The sequence below is a fragment of the Lactuca serriola genome, chromosome 3 (genome assembly GCF_051521515.1).
Source record: "Lactuca serriola cultivar US96UC23 chromosome 3, Lser_US96UC23_V15, whole genome shotgun sequence".
Lineage (NCBI taxonomy): Eukaryota > Viridiplantae > Streptophyta > Magnoliopsida > Asterales > Asteraceae > Lactuca > Lactuca serriola.
Window position 1 is genome coordinate 253,686,129 of NC_136410.1, and position 19,889 is coordinate 253,706,017.

Consider the following 19,889-nt stretch of genomic DNA (forward strand, 5'->3'; position numbering starts at 1 on the left):
CAACAAAGGAGATAATGAGAAAGTGATCACACGCTACACTGACAACCACTACAAGAAAAATCCTAAATAGCTACGGAAAGTTGCTACAAAATCAAAATTTGTTGCTATTCTATTACAGAATGTGCTACAAAATGGCTTTTCATAGTTATTTTGCTATGGAAATGGCTACGTAGTTACATTCCGTAGCTAAATTAAAAATAACTACAAAAAGTTACTACGCAATCAAAATCTGTAGATATTTTAATACGGAATACGCTACAGAATGGATGACCGTAGCTATTTTTCTACGGAAATGGCTACAGAGTTGCATTTCCGTAGCTAAATCTCGAATTATTGCTACAAAATTAAAATTTGTAGCTATTTTACTACGTAATATACTACAAGGTTGTTGGTTGTAGGTAGTTTGCTATGAAGCTTGTTACATAATCCATTTTCATAGTTAGTTGGCTATAAAAATCGGTTACAAAATAAAAATCCGTAACTAGTTGGCTACACAATAGAAATTTGTAGCTATTTTGTGACAAAAATTTGCTACACACTAAAAATTTATAGCTAATTTACAACGGAACTTGTAACGGAAATGTTAATTGTTGTTATTTGTGTATCTAAGTTGTTTTTGAATTTGGAAAATAGCTACAAAATTTGAATCCGTAGCTATGTGGCTACGGAATATTCCGTAGTCAACTAGTTACGGAATATGCTTCCATAGTAAAAAACAGAATAATATTTTACCAACAAAAATATATTATTGATTTTAATCGTGTTGTGATTTTTAATTATAATTTAATTATGATTAATAAATCTCTTTACGTATTTTTATAAGTTTTTTATTTATTCTTATTATCATTATTTTGTTATAATATTATTTTTAATAGGGATAGGCTTGGCGAATTTCAAAAGTACAAGGGGTATAAGTGCATGTTTTCCTTTTTGTTCGATCCAAATCTGTTCATAGTTCCCCAAGTTAGATGGCTAGAATAAAATCACCCATAGTTTCAACGAAGTTCTGATGCCGTCGACTACTACCGACATTACACAGATCTCCGGCGGTGTAATTAGGCATAATTGTTCAACAACAATGTACTGATTCGGTGCATGACCTTCCCGATTCGGCGTTAAGATGCAGTCTCGACCACGAAGAAAGCAAGAAAGTTGGAGTTCTGAGGGAAAGTGAGTTAGCATCTAACACGATGATGGTCGGTTTTGCTTATTGATGCGACAATGCTACTTCTTCTTTTCGAGGCTTTGGAATTTGGCTGGAGATCGAGTACGATCAAATCGAGACTTGGTATTCATGAAAAAAAACCTAATGTAGTGGTATCCTGGCTAAGAAATCGAAGGGAGATTAAATCATCTAGATGCTCCATGTAAGTCACTCATAATATCTTCTAACGTTTGAATTGCATTTATTATGATTATATGCGCGTAGGTCTTGTTCCTTGAGCAAAGTTTGATTGATTTAATGACTACAAGTTGTTTATCGCTTTGGCTGGATTGGTAAAAGGCTAGAATTTTTTCTAGATTAGTGATATGAACAATCCATGGTAAAAATCAATGATTAAATTGTGAAACTCCTTAGTTCATGTTTACTAAATTACGACCTCAAAGTTAATGGTGGTAATGTTATTCTAAATAGAGCATTAAGATGAATATGAACATATATGCCTCTCCCAAACTCCATGAATCTGGATTATATCATTTTTAAATTGATAGTATGAATATGATGGGCAAAATTCAACGCATGAATTAATTTAAAAAAAAAAAAGAAGAACAGTATTGACAAGCTAGAAAAGATGATATGAATATAATGATATGGCATACTATTACTAGCTATGATTAATTAGCAATGAAAGAATAGAGTTAGGGTTTGGGAATAAATTGTAATTAGGATTTAGTATGCCTTCTTTTTATTCAGCTTTGCAATAGATTGGAAGGACATTTCTATTCACTTTATGATAAACTTTTGTATATGGTATCAGGTTGCTTAAAGATTCTACCTCCTGAAGAACTTCAACATATGGATTAACAACATCAAATGAAGACAAAACTTTCATAAAACCATGAAAAAGTATCGTTCCTACTCTCACATTTGGTGGTGGGATGATCTTTATCACCCGATTGGGATGTCAAATGCCTCACTTGAAAAGGTATGTACTCTGCATATTAATATGCATAATTTGAATTAGTTTATGGGTAATTAATTCTAATGATATCACACTTACATATAGGTCTGTATTTTGGGACGAAACTACCCTTGCAACATAGGAAGCTCATGGACATATATTTAATGAGGACGATTTATTGGAAAGTGGCAGATTGTGATTGTTAGAAATCTTCCCTTCATATATCAGAGACTGATTGGAAGAACCCCAAAGGTAAAAAACTTGTTTCTTATTTACTTTGAATTATATTCCAATACAATTAATAATAATAAAGTTCTGACAGTGTTTTCATAATCTGTTTCCATTATGATCTACTTCTATTACGGATGTTCCATTAAACACTATGACACAACTTGGGCTTTAATCATCTTTAAACAATTACACTTCAGATCTGTATTTTTTTCACATATAATTTCAATCTTGAAGTCTCGTAATCATCCATGAAATCATTATGATTTCATGTTCCATCATGCTTTATGTTCATTTTGATGTGTTGGTATTATCTTTATATAAGACATTGTAGCTTGTATGATGCGATAAATGGATCATTCAAACCATTGAAATATGCTTTACATGTTTCCTCTTGAATAGTTATTATCTCACAAGATATAATAATTAGTTCTTCTGAAAGGGTAAAGTTTACGAGGGGTAAAACTTAAAACGGTTAAGTTGCTTTAAGGATTAACATTACACATGTCCTGAGACTTTTTTCTTTACTTTACGGGCCAAATTGGCCCCCAAATGGCAAGGGTAATTAATCATGATACTCTTATTCCAAAGCTTTTGCCACTAAGAATAGAGTAAATGCATATTTCACTTACCTTTTCAAAATCTTTTGTTTATAACTTCATTTCAAGAATCTTTGATCTCATCTTTTATTGTTTTTTTTCATATATTCAACCGTTCATTTTTTCCATGTGTAGGCACACTATTTTATATTCTTGTTCGTGTCCATGCAATGGATGTAGTCATGGCTTGTTGGGAGCTAGAAAAATCTCTATAAAGCTTAACAGGTAATCACTCGTTACCACACAATCCCATCAGCTGATGGTAAAAATTAAAGAAAACAAAGTCCAACTATAATATTCAATTTAATAATTTTTGTTATATTGGTTTCTTGGAAATAGGTAGCAATATAAATAATAAGATCATAAACAACTCCTGCCACTACCATTACAAAATTCCATTATGCAAATTTGGTTTTTTTACAATCATCTGTGATTATATTGCAGATACGAAAGCACACAAAAACTTAAACATCTGAATCTTTAATTATTAGATTACCTTTTATAATAGACAATCAAGTTTTGTTTTATAAAAACAAGTTAATATCTAGTTGTCTAGGATCATTGTATTGTCATTTTGTTTTAACTTAATTTCAAATCCTGTTGGCAACATGCTAACGTTAGATTTGATGGTGCTCAAAAGGTGATTCATTTTGTGTCTTGTGTATATTGTGTATATGGCAATAGTGTATCAAATAGACGAGTTGGATTGTTTTTTCTATTTTTTGTTTATTTCTAGATGTTAAATCTCTAGTTGGTCAAAAACTAGAGATATAATGGGATTTCATACAAGAGATTTTAATGTTAATAAAGTTGTTTATAAATTTGATTTTGCAGGTTGTGCCATTTTTGTTGAGCATTTGTGGTTGTTTGTGTGTTTGTGGTGGTTCCAATTTGAACTGTGATAATATTTGTAATGAATATTTAGGTTTGATGATTAGGGAACTATGTAAAAGGATTTTCAGTTATGTAATATATCTATAAAAATCTATGTAACTATTAAAATTATATTTTATTGCATTTTTATATATTTCAATTAATCTTATAAATGGAAATTGGATTTTCTTGAATATTTTATCGTTATGAATTTGCTTTGGAACCTATTTTTGCTATGGAACAATTGGCTATGAAATTTGAAACATCACAAATAGCTATGAAATTTGTTACTGAAAAATTAGCTATGGAATTTGCTAGGGAACAAATGGCTATGAAATTTGTTACGGAACAAATGGTTACGGAATTTGCTACGGAACAAACGGCTACGGAAATTGTTACGGAACAAATGGTTACGGAATTTGCTACGAAACAAACGGCTACGGAATTTGTTACGGAACAAATGACTACGGAATTTGCTACGGAAGAAACGGCTACGGAATTTGTTACGCAACAAATGGCTACGGAATTATCTACGAACTTCATTGTTACGAAATTGTTACAGAAGTATAGTGTAATTAAATTGCTACGTAATAAATGTCGTAGCAAAAATGCTATGGAACTATAATTCTGTAGCTAAACAGTTTGCTACAAGAAATATACCTACGGAATCTCATTGACAAATTCCGTAGCAATTTTTGTAGTTATTCAGGTTTAGCTACAAAATTTTAGCTTTTAGCTACGGAATTTTTTCGTAGCTAAATCGAAATTTTCTTGTAGTGAACGATCTAGCTAAGGATGTTAATGACACGAGGAGCACAACTGGAACGGCCTATTACCTCAATGCAAATCTGGTGACACGGGTGCTCACAAAAGCAACAAAAAATAGCGCTATCTTTGTGTGAGGTTGAATTTATGGCTACCTCGTATGATCCATGATTTAACTCGAGTTCTACCTAGTCTAGTTGTTCTTCATGTTGATAACAAGTCAGCCCTTGAATTGATGAAAAACCCGGTGTTCCACAGGACAAGTAAACATATAGATACCCTTTATCACTTAATTAGGGAGTGTGTTGAAAGAGGTGGCATAGTGGTCAGACATGTTCATGTAGTCCTTAGGCAAAATAAAGTTTGAAGACATGCGTATGAAGCTAGGAGTGAAGGAAATTCAGGAGGAGAATGTTGGTTTAATTCAATAAAATAGTTTATTTCCCAATTTTAGATTAGTTTATTTCCCGAAGTTTCTTTTTAAATTAGTTTATTTCCCAGTTTTAAAGTTAGACTAGGATACTAGAATAGGATACTTATTTTATTTGTTAAAGTTTTAATAAGATTTTACTTTTGTAGCAAGTAATTTTCGTCCTTCTTTCTTTCTCCCCTGTTGCTTCTGTTTTTTTTTGGTGAACAAGATGCAGGTACAGCTGCGACTCTAACATGTGATCCTAATTTACTGGTTACCATGGATTTCAACAGATTGATGGGTTTCCATTTTCAAACGTACTGAAAGCATGAATTTATGATGATAATCAAGTGAACAATCATGGGCAAACGGCATATACATTTTTAGACGTCTTGAAGATAAGTAACAAACTCTTTGTCATTCTGAAGAATCGCCATTTCTTCTTCTGGAAGATGCACATGTGCTGTAATACCATCTCCGGATGGAGTATCAATCAAAATGATAGTATTCTCATCCACATTTGGAATTCGTAATAGTATTTCTACCGGCTTCCCCCACCCAAAATCCACTTCAAAAAACGGAACCCTACACAAGCTTGAAATATAATAAATATCACCCTTTAAGGTTGAGAATGTGTTTAGCAACTTTTCAACTACTTCTTGCTCGTTTCTCATTCCTTCAAGACCCATTTTGGCTTTCCTTACCTCAGAAATCACCTCACTCAACCTGATTTCACCAAATTCCTCCATCTTTGCTATTGCCAACGTGAATAAGTTGCCTGCTGCTGTTTCAGAATAGTTTTCAACAAACTTGTTCCTCATGTTTGTAGCTAGAGACAAGTTTGATGGCTTTAAAGAACCTGAATTTGTTTCCGCTGCACTCATTGCGTGTTTAAACAGTAAAGACGTTAACACTTCAACTCGAGAAGGTTTCATTGGAGCTTTGCCAGTGGCAATAACCTTCTTCTTCAGCTCGTTTAGTTTTGAATTGGGAAACACAAATATCCTCGTAGCATACTTTACTTTATCCAAGTCCTTAACAATGAACTTAGGCAACCTAATGTTATTACTTGTGGAGGATGAGATGAAAGATGGATTTACTGGTGGCTGACAACGTGTAACAGTGGCCCAATGGTTGATGAAGTTGGAAAAGGTCCCTCCATCAGCAAGCCTGTGCGACATGGACACAGCCACTGCTGCTCCACCACCAGCAAAATGGTTCAGCTGGACATCGAGCAACTTAGGGCAAGAAGCACGAAGAGTGCAGCTGAGGCCATAAGGAAAGAGTTGGTCTAGGGTTTCGTTTTGCTCATTCTTATGAATGAAATCATCCATTGGGCTATCAATAAAAGCTTCAAGGAACTCAACCCCTTCGTCGTTGCAGTTGATGTAAGGTAAAAAAGGAGTTGGAATCCTACCTGCGAAGGGGTAGTACTGTGTTAAGCACTTTGATAAGGATTGCTTTAGGATGTTGTTGTCACCATTTTTGTAGTTTCGGTAGAAGAAAACCAATGACGTGTGCATGTTGGGAGCAAACTGATCAAGCAACGAAAGATTATGAGTTTTCAGGTGTGGAGGTGTTGGGGAAGATGGTCTAATGGTTTCTTGAGATATGATTGTATGAAGTTGCCTAATTCTTCCAAATGTTTGGAGCTTTGCCTTCATCATGTTCATTATTATGTTCAAGATTGCACGTACTATGTACATGTAAACATGTATGCAACTTTATATATACCACATTGTAGTTGAACTGATGTATTTAACTGTGGCAGGTTCTTTGTTGTTTTTTTAACTTCATAACAAAAGAAAAAGCGAACAGAGATTTAATTAATATTACTTTTGATAAAAGAAACAATTGCATGGGTTTATATAATCCCTTGTGATTAAAAAACAAGTGGATTTATCTTTTTATCTAATCATCTGTGATAATAAATCTAATCACATGGATTTTTTTAATCACTTGTGATCAAACAATATGGATTTTTCTGTTAAGTGGGGCTATGGAGGCTGCTACTGGGTCGATGCTATATTGACTTAATATTGCTGATGTCAGTCGATGCTGACTCAAGTGTACTGGAATAGCTACATGGCCAATTGAACTTAAAGAACATGATGTTTGTAGATTGATGGTACTCAACCAATACGTACCAAAACTCTTTGTAGACATGCCAAATTTGGTGTTAAAATAACCCAACAAAGAAGTTTTAATTACTTATATTTGTTCAACATATAATAGAAAAACAATTCAATTATTTTTTACTGATAATAGCAGTATGTAATTGATAAGAGCAACATACTTACATTGCATTGCATATAACCAATTCCTTTGTCATTACGTTTCTCTAATGACAGTGCCAAAATCTAACATTTTTTTTGAATTGCGATAACATATAAAAAAGGACAAGCACTGAGCTGGACAAGTACATAAACAAAAAGTACACACTCGACCAACACAATCGGTTAGACTGCATGCCAAGTTACAACACTACGAATGGTATGCTAGTAGAATCACCAAACATTACTGTTGAGAAATGTGATTATTTCTTAATATTATTCAATCTTAAGTTGAAAATGGAAAACATGAAGTCTTGATCTAACTTGGTATGGTTAGTGCATGTTTAAAGAAAGTATTATTGAAATAGTTGATGTTGAATATTTTAGCGAAAGTTGGAGGATGGTCCTACAGTGTACAAAAGATGGAGGTTATTGGATGTAATATGTGAAGTTGCTTGACTATTTGAAGGAGTTAATTGATGGAGTCTAATAATCGGTGGGTTATAATATCATACTGGGAGTACAAATTGATGTCTGAGTAGTTAGGGTTTAAAGGTTCTTCCATTGTCTTTTTCAACGTTCATCAGATCCTCTTCATACATTAGTTTTTTTAGTATTTCATATTTTATCTACTAGATCATTTATACATTTTTAGTATTAAGATCATTTTGGTTTGTCGATCAGTTAGTCTCTTATTATGTCTGGTTCATCTTCTACGGTTTGTACTTAGGGTTTCAGTTCATTGTTTTTCAATATAGTCTCTAACATTAATTTGTTTCGTTTGATTGTTTAGTTGTTTGAGCGTGAGTGTAAATGTATTGAGGTCCGAGTCACTACAAGAATTTTCCATGTGCCGATGACACTTTTCGTCGAGATAGGCTATACTGACAACATATCGTCGGCTCATAGTCGTCGATATAGTCTTGTCGCCATAGGTGGAAATTGTCGTTGGAATAGGTACTCCCTATACCGAAAACTTGTTGTCGATACAGGTTCTATCGGGATTGATTTTTGAAAAAAATAAAATTTTATTCATTACTTTTACCGACGACTTGTCATTGGGATAGGCCAACTCTATACCAAAGACACGTTGTTAGGATAGATGGGCTCTATAGCGACGACATTTGTCATGTAACGTCTCAAAAATAGTGTGTAAAATTTTCGGTTTAAATAAGTAAAAATCATTCATTCATTATCCCAAAAGACGATTAGAGTAAAAGTATTCTCAAACATCAGCGAAATATATCTTCACGGGATGTAGTGCAATCAATTCGGACCCTTCCTTTTGAAACCAAATGTACCTAAAAATATTTTAAATATAAAGCCATAACCACAAAAGTTTAGCGAGTTCCCAAAATACAAAATAGCATACTAATCATGGGCCAAACCCTAGGGTATATTCCAACCCATCATACAATCATGGGCTAGCCCTAGGGTATGTTTCAACCCAAAAATGTAATAATGGGCCCAACCCTATGGTTTATTTCAACCTGAACATACAATAATGGGTCTACCCTTGGGGTTTATTTCAACCCGAACATATATACAATAAAGGGCCCAACCCTAGGGTTTATGTCAACCCAAGCATAATATAGTGGTCCCAACCCTGGGGGTTATTTCAACCCATGCATACAATAGTGGCCTTAGCCTTAGGGTGTATTTCAACCCAATCATACATGCAAGTCACAAAGACAACTATAACATTCTACGTAACACAATCTAGTGGGTCGGCGTTGGTGCCTTTAACCCACAATTATAGTGAGATGACTCACCTGAACTACTCAACAAAAGCCCAACAACTACCTCAACATCATAACATGCATCCAACCCAAGCTTCCTAAAACCTATTGGATTAGTATCTAAGCCCATAACTATATTTGGTATGTACTTGACCCGATTGTGCATGGTCCTTTTGGGTTGCCTTCACCAAAGCAACTTGACAAGGTAATTTAAGGAGAGAGAGAAGATTATGGTTTATTAATATATTATAAGAATAATATATTAAAGGAGAAATCATATTTATTTAATTAGTATTGGTCATAAATTAATTAGGAATTAATTTGGTGACTAAAAGAGATTAATTAAATAAAGGGGCATAAACTGTCAAATGTATGATAGTTGAGTTTTTGGCTGGGAAACCTAATGGGCTAAAGGGGGAATGAAATTATGATGGAGATCAATCATATTTTCTTCCAAGGCCTTATTCCAGAAGGTTCCTTGGACTGCTTGGTGGCTAAGCTGTCCATTAGGGTTTAGACTGAAACCCTAGCAGCCTGCAGTATAAATAAGACCCCAAGGCTATGAAAATCGGCCACACTTGATTCCAAGAGAACCCTAGGGTCGATTTTAGCATCTCTCACCCTCTCTTATATTGCCTTCTTGCTTGTGGGGTTTGTGAACCATTAGAGGAGTTACAATTGTGACTCTAAGCTCAAGATCAAGAAGACTACAAGGATTTCAAGCTACTTGAAAGAGGTAAAACACTTAGATCTGTTTTCATGATGTTGATTTCGAATTATATATGATAGATCTAGGGTTGCAAGTCTTGGATTCAAAGCATGTACAATAGAGAAACCTAGATCCAAGCATTAGGGTTTGTATGAGCACATATGATTATTCTTATGCATAAAATCCATCAGTGGTATCAGAGACATGATTGGTTTCAGTTGTATGTGATGCTTTAACTGTTTGTTTGCTGAAAATCATTTTATCTTGGCTTTGCGCGACTCAACTCGGCGAGTCAGTATCTGGACTCGGCGAGTTGGCCCTACTCAGCGAGTCCAGGTCTGACTCGGCGAGTCTATGCGTCAGGCAGAGGATATTTCGAGATTTTGTTTCTGTTTTGTCATGGGATTAATGCCTAAATCGTTTTTTGAATATAAAATCTGAATTTTATTGTATTTGAATGATCATCCCTGCCAAAACAATATATAATTTCAAATCTTTTGAATATTAGTTGTTTATATGATAAATATGGATTATTTAAATTATTTGGTAATTATCTTGTGACTGAAATTGGATTAGGTCAAATATAGATAATTATGAAATTAATTGTTTAATTTAAATTATTTGTTATTTGATCCCTTTTGTTTAGAAAAGTTCAAAACTTGTCCTCAAGTTTTGAAATTTAAATTTTATGATTAAAAGTTTATTTTGAATAATTTAAATTTCAAACCCTTAGAATTTTACAAGTTTAAAATTCAACCCTATACTATTATATTATTACAAGCTTAATATATATATATATATATATATATATATATATATATATATATATATATATATAAAACTTAAAATGCTAGTCTTACCGTTAGTACGTCTCATTCACGAAGTCGGTCTATAAGGTGGGTATAAGGTTGTTGCCTATAAAATGACGCTTAATGGGTGTACACTCACACCCACCGCTTGCTTAACTGGTGGAGGGTTGTCAGCCGAACGGGTAGGATAAGGCAATCCTCTCCTCATTAAAAGTATAATGTAAGATACAAAGTAACTACAATGTTTTTACAAATTCCCAATCTTAGTTACATTAGGGTAAAATGTGAAAATGATGATAATCCATGGAGTTACACTTTGTACCCTTGTCAAACGTTGGTGGAGCGCGTGTGGTTAACCGGCACATCAATTTGGGGATGGCATTGGTTGCGAAGGGTGACTCGATGTTTGTTATAGATCAATGGAGCGTGTGTCGTTTACCAGCACATTGATTAGGTGATAGAGACATTGAGTGCACCATGTTGATTTGCATGGTTATTCACAACTTTTTTGCGATCCTCGGTATCCCAATCGCAAATTTGAAGTGCATATCGAGATTTAAACATGCCATTGAAAAGTTCAATGAATCTCAAAGATCTAGAAGTTTTCAATACATTTAAAACTTAAATCTCTTTTTTGTTTTTCATGGTGAGAATTAGTGAATCGTCATTCACTTACCTTCAAATTATTTACTTTTAGAGTACGACATCCCTTTCTAAGTTGTAAATAATGTTGTTGGGTCCTAGCCCTAATTTCTCATTTGGGTGTTTAATTAGGGACTCATTTCTAATCAAACTTTGTTCCTTTCTTTTTCAGATGTCTGCAAACAACAAAAACGCTTCTGGGTAATTCTTGTTGATGAACCTATGTCAAAAGGTGACATTTGATGGGTCAAAATTCAATGAGTGGATGAGGTACATTCGCATGATCACACGCTACGAGGACAAAGAATATGTCCTCGATGAAAAGCTTGAAAAGATCATCCCAGATGTTGCTACTCCTGAAGAGTTGGCCGCCTTTGAGGCCCACAAGCGTGATGCCACGAAAGTTCATTGCATCATGCTGGCCACCATGAACCTCAAATTCCAAAAGTCCTATGAGGACATGTATCCGTATGAAATGCATCAGGATTTGCTGGACATGTATCACCAGAGCACGAGGCAAGAGTGCTATGAGATCATTACTAACATGATCACCACTAAGATGGGGAGTGGAAAATCCCTAACCCCTCATTTGCAGAAAATACAGAGGTACGTTGATCGTCTTCTCAAACTTAATGTTAAGTTTGATGAGGATTTGGCTATCGACATAATCCTCCACTCCTTGCCCTCCTGTTACAACTAGTTCAGAATGACCTACCACATGAACAATGAGGAGGTCTCCTTGAGCAAGCTCCAAGGACTGTTGAGGACTGTTGAGAGCAACCTCAAAGACAAATCTGTTGCATCTTCCCCTGCTATGGCTGCTCCTGTGATGGCAATTGGCCAAGGGAAGGGTAAAAAGAGGAAGGCTCCATGTAAGAACCACCAAAAAGGAAAGCCCCATGATGGTTCATCCTCTAGTGGGACCAAAGCAGGCCCCGCTAAACCCTCCTCCGATCCCAAGGAAGCAGAGTGCTTCTATTTCCACGAAAAGGGCCACTGGAAATGAAGCTGCCCTAAGTATCTGCAAGATATAAAGGATGGGAAGATTAAGCCCACCTTTACAGGTATGTACTCTATTAAATCTAACAACTCATCATTTGCTACTTCATGGGTTCTTGACACAGGGTGTGGATTCCACATTTGTTCTGATTTGCAGGGCCTAAAAGAAGTAGGGAAGTGGAACATGGAAAGATGAACCTGATTATGGGAAACAGAAGATCGTCGCCTGTGACCAAAGTCGGATTTTATTCTTTAGTGTTGAGTAATGGGTTAGGGCTAGATTTAAATAATTTCTGCTCTTCGCCAGATATGGCAAGAAACATTATTTCATTTCATGGATTTTTTAGACAAGGTTTCAAATATTCTGTTGATAATAGCAATGGTTCTATTAATGTTTATCTGAATGGTTTCTTTTATTTCAATGCATTACCTTGTAATGGGATTTATGAATCTGTGATGGTTGTTGATAATTTAGGAAATGATGTTTTGAATATTTATTCGTCTACTAGTCTAGACAAAGCATGCTTGTGGCATTGTTGCCTTGGCCATGTCAACAAGAAACGCATAGCCCAACTCCAAAAGGATGGAGTGTTGGAGTCATTCGACCTTAGGGACAATGACACGTGTGAATCTTGTTTTAGTTAGGAAGATGACCAAGTCACCCTTTACTGGCACTTGTGAAAGGGGTGAGGGTCTATTGGATCTCATACAAACCGATGTGTGTGGGCCCTTTAGATCCACCACAAGGGATGCTTGCCGCTTCTATGTGACTTTTACGAATGATTATAGCAGATATGGATATATCTACTTAATCAAGCAAAAGTCAGAAACCTTTGAAAAGTTCAAAGAGTTTAAGAATGAAGTGGAGAATCAGCTGGGCAGGAAAATCAAGATGCTTCGGTCAGACCGATGAGGAGAGTACCTAAGTCTTGAGTTTCACGACTATCTAAAAGAATGTATAATTGTTTCGCAATTTACGCCTCCGAGAATGCCACAAGTGAATGGTGTGGCTGAGAGACGTAATCGGACCTTGTTGGACATGGTTCGTTCTATGATGAGTCGAACTTCATTACCAATAGCTTTTTGGGGGTATGCCTTAGAGACTGCCGCCCATATCCTAAACTTAGTTCCCACCAAGAAGGTTACCAAGACTCCTCACGAGATATGGACAGGGAAAGCTCCCTCGTTGGCACATATTAAGGTTTGGGGTTGCGAGGCTTTCGTAAGACGAGAGACTCACGACAAGCTTGAACCTCGTAGTGAGAAGTGTTATTTCATAGGCTACCCACATAAGTCCTTTGGTTATCTTTTCTATAGACCAAGTGATAATGTTGTCTTCGTTGCTAGAAGAAGAGTTTTCCAAGAAAGGGAATTGATAAGCCAAGAGGACAGTGGGAGGCAAATTGATCTTGAAGAGATTCAAGGGCAAAGCGATGAAGGAACCTCTAACACTGGCACTCAACCCGAGGAGGAAACTCCTGTTGAACCTGTTGACGAATCCTTAACTCTTCGTCGTTCCACTAGGGCTAGTGTTCCACCCCAGTTGTATGGATTTCATATTACTACTAAAGGGGATACATTTATTAGTGATAGTACACTAGTAAATTTGGACGAACCTAGCAGCTACAAGGAAGCCATGGCAGGCCCAGAGTCTGCTAAATAGAAAGAGGCGATGGACATTGAGATTCAGTCCATGTACGACAACCAAGTTTGGAATGTGGTTGATAATGTGTCGGGTCGTAAGACAGTCGGGTGCAAATGGATCTTCAAGAAGAAGACGAACATGGATGGGAAAGTGCATACTTATAAAGCGCGATTGGTTGCAAAGGGCTTTACTCAAACTCCCAGAGTTGACTATGATGAGACCTTCTCACCAGTTGCGAAGATAAAGTCTATTAGGGTAATGCTCGCAATAGCTGCGTTTCATGATTATGAAATATGATAGATGGACGTGAAAACCGCTTTCCTTAATGGAAAATGAATAAGCCAGAGGGTTTTGTCGATGCGAAGCATCCGAATAGAGTGTGCAAGCTTAAGAAATCCATTTATGGATTAAAACAAGCGTCTCACAGATGGAATCTTTGTTTTGACGAGAAAGTTAAAGAGTTTGGCTTTCTACGAAGCGAAGATGAATCTTGTGTATATGTCAAAGCCATTGGTAGTATAGTGAGCTTCCTTATATTGTATGTCGACGACATACTGCTCATAGGAAACGACGTCCCAACCTTGCAGGAGGTCAAGTCTTGGCTTGGGAATGTTTCACTATGAAGGACCTCGGAGAGGCTGCTTATATTCTGGGAATAAGGATAGTAAGAAACAGGGAAAAGAGACTGATAGGACTCAGTCAGGACACACACTTGGATAAGGAACTAAAGCGTTTTAGTATGGAAAATTCCAAGAAAGGGGAGTTGCCAATCTAAAGCAATACCAAGCTGAGTAAGACTCAGAGCCAGAGTACAGAGGCAGAGATAACTAATATAAGTCGAGTACCTTACACTTCTGTAGTAGGCTCTATCATGTATGCTATGACTTGTACTCGCCCTGATGTGGCCTTCGCCTTGAGCATGGTCAGCAGATATCAAGGGAACCCTGTTAGAGCTCATTGGATTGCAGTGAAGAATATTCTTAAGTACCTACGAAGGACCAAGGAATGGTTTCTAGTCCTCGGTGGGAGTGATGACTTAAGGGTACGAGGGTATAGTGACGCTAGTTTTTAGATGGATCGGGATAATTACCGATCGCAGTCGGGCTGGGTCTTTACCCTAAATGGAGGAGCAGTAACTTGGAAAAGTTCCAAGCAGGAGACCGTAGTTGATTCAACGTACGAATCAGGTACATTGCAATGAGCGAAGCGTCAAAGGAGGCTATATGGTTGAAGAACTACATTGGAGACCTTGGAGTTATGTCATCCATAAAGAGCCAAGGGAAATTTCCTATAATAATGAAGGAGTGGTTGCCTTAACCAAGGAACCAAGAGATCATGGTAGATCTCGACATATCGACAGAAAATACCATTTTATCAGACATCGGGTAGAAGAGGGATTCCTCTTTGTGAAGAGGGTATCATCAGAAGAAAACCTAGCAGATCCCCTTACGAAGGGACTGAGTAGGGTCAAACACTTGCAGCATGCTAGGAGCATTGGGCTGAAGGATGACATAAGTTTGGATTAGATAGGAAACGTGTAATAGATAGTCTGTACTTGATATTTGATGAATAAATAAAGTTGTGTTATTTATGAGTAAAGCTACTATCTTGTGTTGGTTATTTATCTATTGTTTCAATTTTGCATGTTTTGACTTCCTGAATGATAGGATTATTCGAACAGTCCACAATCATTTATATTTTGGAAGTTGATGTGAATGAAGACTGTCATGAATTGTTTGTAGATTGTCTAAAAGGTTTTGGGCATAGCAAAGGTTTGCTGCAAAGTTCATGAGTGCTTATGAATATGATTTGAGCATTGGAATAAACCCGCGTTTGCTGGTATCACTTCGTGGTGTTTCACCTTAAGTGATTGCAAAGCGGTAATATCATATAGTCTTAAAACTTAGAGATATGATTATTGTTTGCTGGTTGGTTATGCGTTGATGATGTGTAAACGCATTAGTAACTTGATGTTATAAAACACATTGTTGTGCATGATTCAATTAGTAAATAATAGATGCATACGAGTCAAAGTTCTGTTCCTTTTATTCAATGAGAATAAAGGTGATATCTTGGCCACTTGATGATTTGGTTTGACTTATGTGACGGGCCCGGTCAGAATGAAGTTGATGTGTTCAACTAAATTCTATGTCAAACAAGTCAGAAATCGAGGAACAAATGATGGACAATAAGCATTGTCAACATGATATCTAGAACAGAGGATTATACGATCCCTTATCTGAAGGACAAGTTGCTGATAAGAGTTGACAACGAAGTATAAGAGCTACGATTGCTAATCGGATCCTAAAGTCATATGTGAGATATAGTTACTAGACTTATCCAAGTGGGAGACTGTTGGATTAGTGTCTATGCTCATAACTATATTTGGTATGTACTTGACCCGGTTATGCATGGTCCTTTTGGGTTACCTTCACCAAAGCAACTTGACAAGGTAATTTAAGGAGAGAGAGAGAATATTATGGTTTATTAATATATTATAAGAATAATATATTAAAGGAGAAATCATATTTATTTAATTAGTATCGGTCATAAATTATTTAGGAATTAATTTGGTGACTAAAAGAGATTAATTAAATAAAAGGGCATAAACTGTCAAATGTATGATAGTTGAGTTTTTGGCTGGGAAACCTAATGGGCTAAAGGGGGAACGAAATTATGATAAGGATCCATCATATTTTCGTCCAGGCCTTATTCCAAAAGGTTCCTTCGGCTGCTTGGTGGCTAAGCTGTCCATTAGGGTTTAGACTAAAACCCTAGCAGCCTGCAGTATAAATGAGACCCCAAGGCTATGAAAATCGGCTACACTTGATTCCAAGAGAACCCTAGGGCCCATTTTAGCATCTCTCACCCTCTCTCATATTGCCTTCTTTCTTGTGGGGTTTGTGAACCATTAGAGGAGTTACAATTGTGACTCTATGCTCAAGATCAAGAAGACTACAAGGATTTCAAGCTACTTGAAAGAGGTAAAACACTTAGATCCGTTTTCATGATGTTAATTTCAAATTATATATGATAGATGTATGGTTGCAAGTCTCGGATTCAAAATATGTACAATAGAGAAACCTAGATGCAAGCATTAGGGTTTGTATGAGCACATAGGATTGTTCTTATGCATAAAACCCATCAAAACCAAGTAAAGACCAAACCTTAGTCAAAAAGTCAACTCTACCCAAGTTTGTCCTAAATTCGAACTGGTCAAAAAGTTAACGGTTATAGCTAAGGTCAAAATTGTTGGATTAAATGTCTAAGCCAATAAATAAATTAGTATAATCTTGAATTATTAGCAAAGTCTTTTTGGGTTGTCCTCAAACCTAGTAAAAGATTGGAATGTTATTTGGAGATAGAGACTAATTTATTTATTTATAATATGAGTAATAAATTAATTATAAAGCAAAATAAATAATTTATGAATGTATTATGAGAATAATATGTTAATTAGAAATAGTGTTTTTTTTAATTAAAAATTAATCATAAATTAATTAGAATTAATTTTGGGATTATTTGGAATAACTAAAAATGAAAGGATTAAAAGTGAAAATGTCCAAAAGTTGAGCATTAACCAATTGTAGAACCTCCCATAGAGGGTGGATGAATTCTTGAAGGGTTCTAGGGTTTTAGTGGCCATTAAAGGAGCCTTGGATGCCTTAGGGAGGAAGTTAAGGGTTTAGCGCTTATCTTAGGAAACTGTCTTATCCATAAAATCCCTTAGTCACATATATAAACCCTATTGGGGTTACGATTTTGTAACGCTCTGTTCCGAATTGACTCCTAGTCTGAGGCTGTGGCTCAAAGGTCGGTCATTATAAGGATTATGGCTCTTGGTAAGGTAAGATTGTTGGGTTTTGAGCATTCTAACACTCCTAAGTATACATGCAACCCTAAATACCTTGGATCTATGTTTTCTCTATTATACATGCAAATATGAACTTTCCAAGGTATTCATCTGTAACGACCGATAAATATAACCGATTTTTAACTTTTTCAAAAACATCTCGATTCCATTAAATCTTTACAAAAAGGTTTTCAATACAAAACATTTAACGTGTTCCCAGAATCACAATACTACAAAATCACGAGGAGCGATACGATCACACCTTCGCCTTGCCATAGTCTCCTGAAGAACCTGAAAAACATGAAACCACAACTGTAAGCCCGAAAGCTTAGTGAGATATCCCCAAAATACCAACCATAAATACCATACACGCATAACATGCCATAACATATCCGATGACAGAACAGCCATGCACTTCGGGTCTACTGTGTGACTGGTCCGCCGCACCGGCTTACAGTCCACCTGGTCCACCCTCTGAGTCTATCCACATACATCGAGTCTACAGTGTGATTGGTCCGCCCGCTCCCGGGCCTTCAATCCACCTGGTCCACTCTCTCTAAGTCTACAGTATGACTGGTCCGCTCGCACCGGGCCTTCAGTCTATCTGGTCCACTCTCCGAGCCTTCGGCACGTCTGGACCACCCTTTTGAGGCCTACAGCCTATCCGGACCGCTCGCGGGGCCTTCGGGACAACCGGTCCGCCCTGGGTATCTTGGCCTACAGCACGCAGCAGGACCCGCCTCAACCCAACTCCAGTCCAAACAACCATGTGCACATATACATACAATCATATAGAAATTCACAGTCAACAAGCAGATCAAACAGATCACATAGCATATCATCATCCTAACCAGGATACCGACCTAACAGGTCACTAGCATAGCATCTCCCTATCTCTTAGGGTACCGATCTCAACAAGTCTCTATATGCCATCCTAGCTCTCGGGATGCAAACATAACATAGCAACAACATAAAAATAACTACCCGGATCTCAATCCGATAAGGGCCGGCCTTGGTGCCTTAGACCCTATTGATATAGTGAGGATAACTTACCTCGAAACTGCCGACTGAACAGATAACCCAAGCTGCTCCGATCACTGATATGATCTCCACTGCTGGACAACCACCAATGCACTGAACTCAAAACAATAATCAACAATTACCAAAATGCCCCTGGAAACCACTGGTCAACCCTTGGTCAAAGACAAGGTCAAAGTCAACCCCTGACTGACCCTACTCGCCGAGTCAACCTGATGACTCGCCGAGTCCCCTTACTCAGAACTTCCCTCAATCTGCGACCTAACTCACCGAGTCACCCCGAGACTCGTCGAGTTCAACAACTCTGAGTCCACTCGCACACAACTCACCGAGTCATCCCTTGACTCACCGATTCTCGACTCGACCAGAAAATATATTGGGACTCTTCGACAAGACTCGCCGAGCCCAAGAACAGACTCGCCGAGTCTAAGGCTATCTTCAACCTACTCGCTGAGTTGTTCATACAACTCGCCGAGTTCCAGGCCATCTTCATTCAACTCGCCGAGTTGTTCTTCCAACTCGTCGAGTTCCAGCTCGTCTTCAAGCCACTCGTCGAGTACACCCGTGTGACTCGCCGAGTACCACCGGTATGAAACCATTCAGAAGCATTCCAGGCCATGCAATTGCTCCAAAACATAGATCTAGCCTCCTACAACTCATCCATCACGTAAAGTGGCAAACCTTACGTGAATCCAAAGAGATCTATGCATTTTGCACATTAGGGCTAAGGTTTGGGACATGATAGCTTCATCCAACACTCAACACAGGGACTTTCATGCATTCCAACTCTTCTTCATTCCAGATCTGAGGTAGCAACCTCAGATCTAACCTCTAAACTCCAACACATCCAAATATATAATCTCTAATACCCCCAAAATGACGCATCAAGGAAATAGTAGCTCAAAGACGAGATATTACCTCAAAAGAACGCCCTAACTGCAATGAAACTTGAATCCAAGCAAAGCCCCTTGCTCCAAGCCTCTCCTTCTCTAAGATCTCTTCAATACCCACCTCTCCAAGCTCTAATTTGCTCAACAATGGTGCTTCTCCACGATTTTAGGGTTTTTGGGACTCAAGGGGTGATAAAGAGGCTGGGAGGAAAACATAATGTTCTTTATATAGGGCTCAACCCCGAGAATTAGGGTTTTCTCCACTCAGCGCCTACTCGCCAAGTCCATCTTC

The 19,889-nt window shown here is 37.1% G+C and overlaps 1 protein-coding gene and 1 long non-coding RNA gene across 2 annotated transcripts; one reads left to right on the forward strand and one right to left on the reverse strand.

The window, feature by feature from the left end:
* Positions 1 to 938: 938 nt before the first annotated feature.
* On the forward strand, positions 939 to 3,967 carry LOC145093890 (uncharacterized). Its single transcript, XR_013703135.1, has 5 exons — positions 939 to 1,367; positions 1,980 to 2,147; positions 2,229 to 2,375; positions 3,086 to 3,175; positions 3,785 to 3,967. It is a non-coding gene; the product is annotated as an uncharacterized LOC145093890 (long non-coding RNA).
* A 1,263-nt stretch (positions 3,968 to 5,230) lies between these two features.
* Positions 5,231 to 6,731, reverse strand: LOC145093891 (akuammiline synthase 1-like). Its single transcript, XM_079032135.1, has one exon. The coding sequence runs from the start codon at positions 6,704 to 6,706 to the stop codon at positions 5,384 to 5,386; it is 1,323 nt and encodes a 440-aa protein (XP_078888261.1). The 5' UTR covers positions 6,707 to 6,731; the 3' UTR covers positions 5,231 to 5,383.
* Positions 6,732 to 19,889: the final 13,158 nt, after the last annotated feature.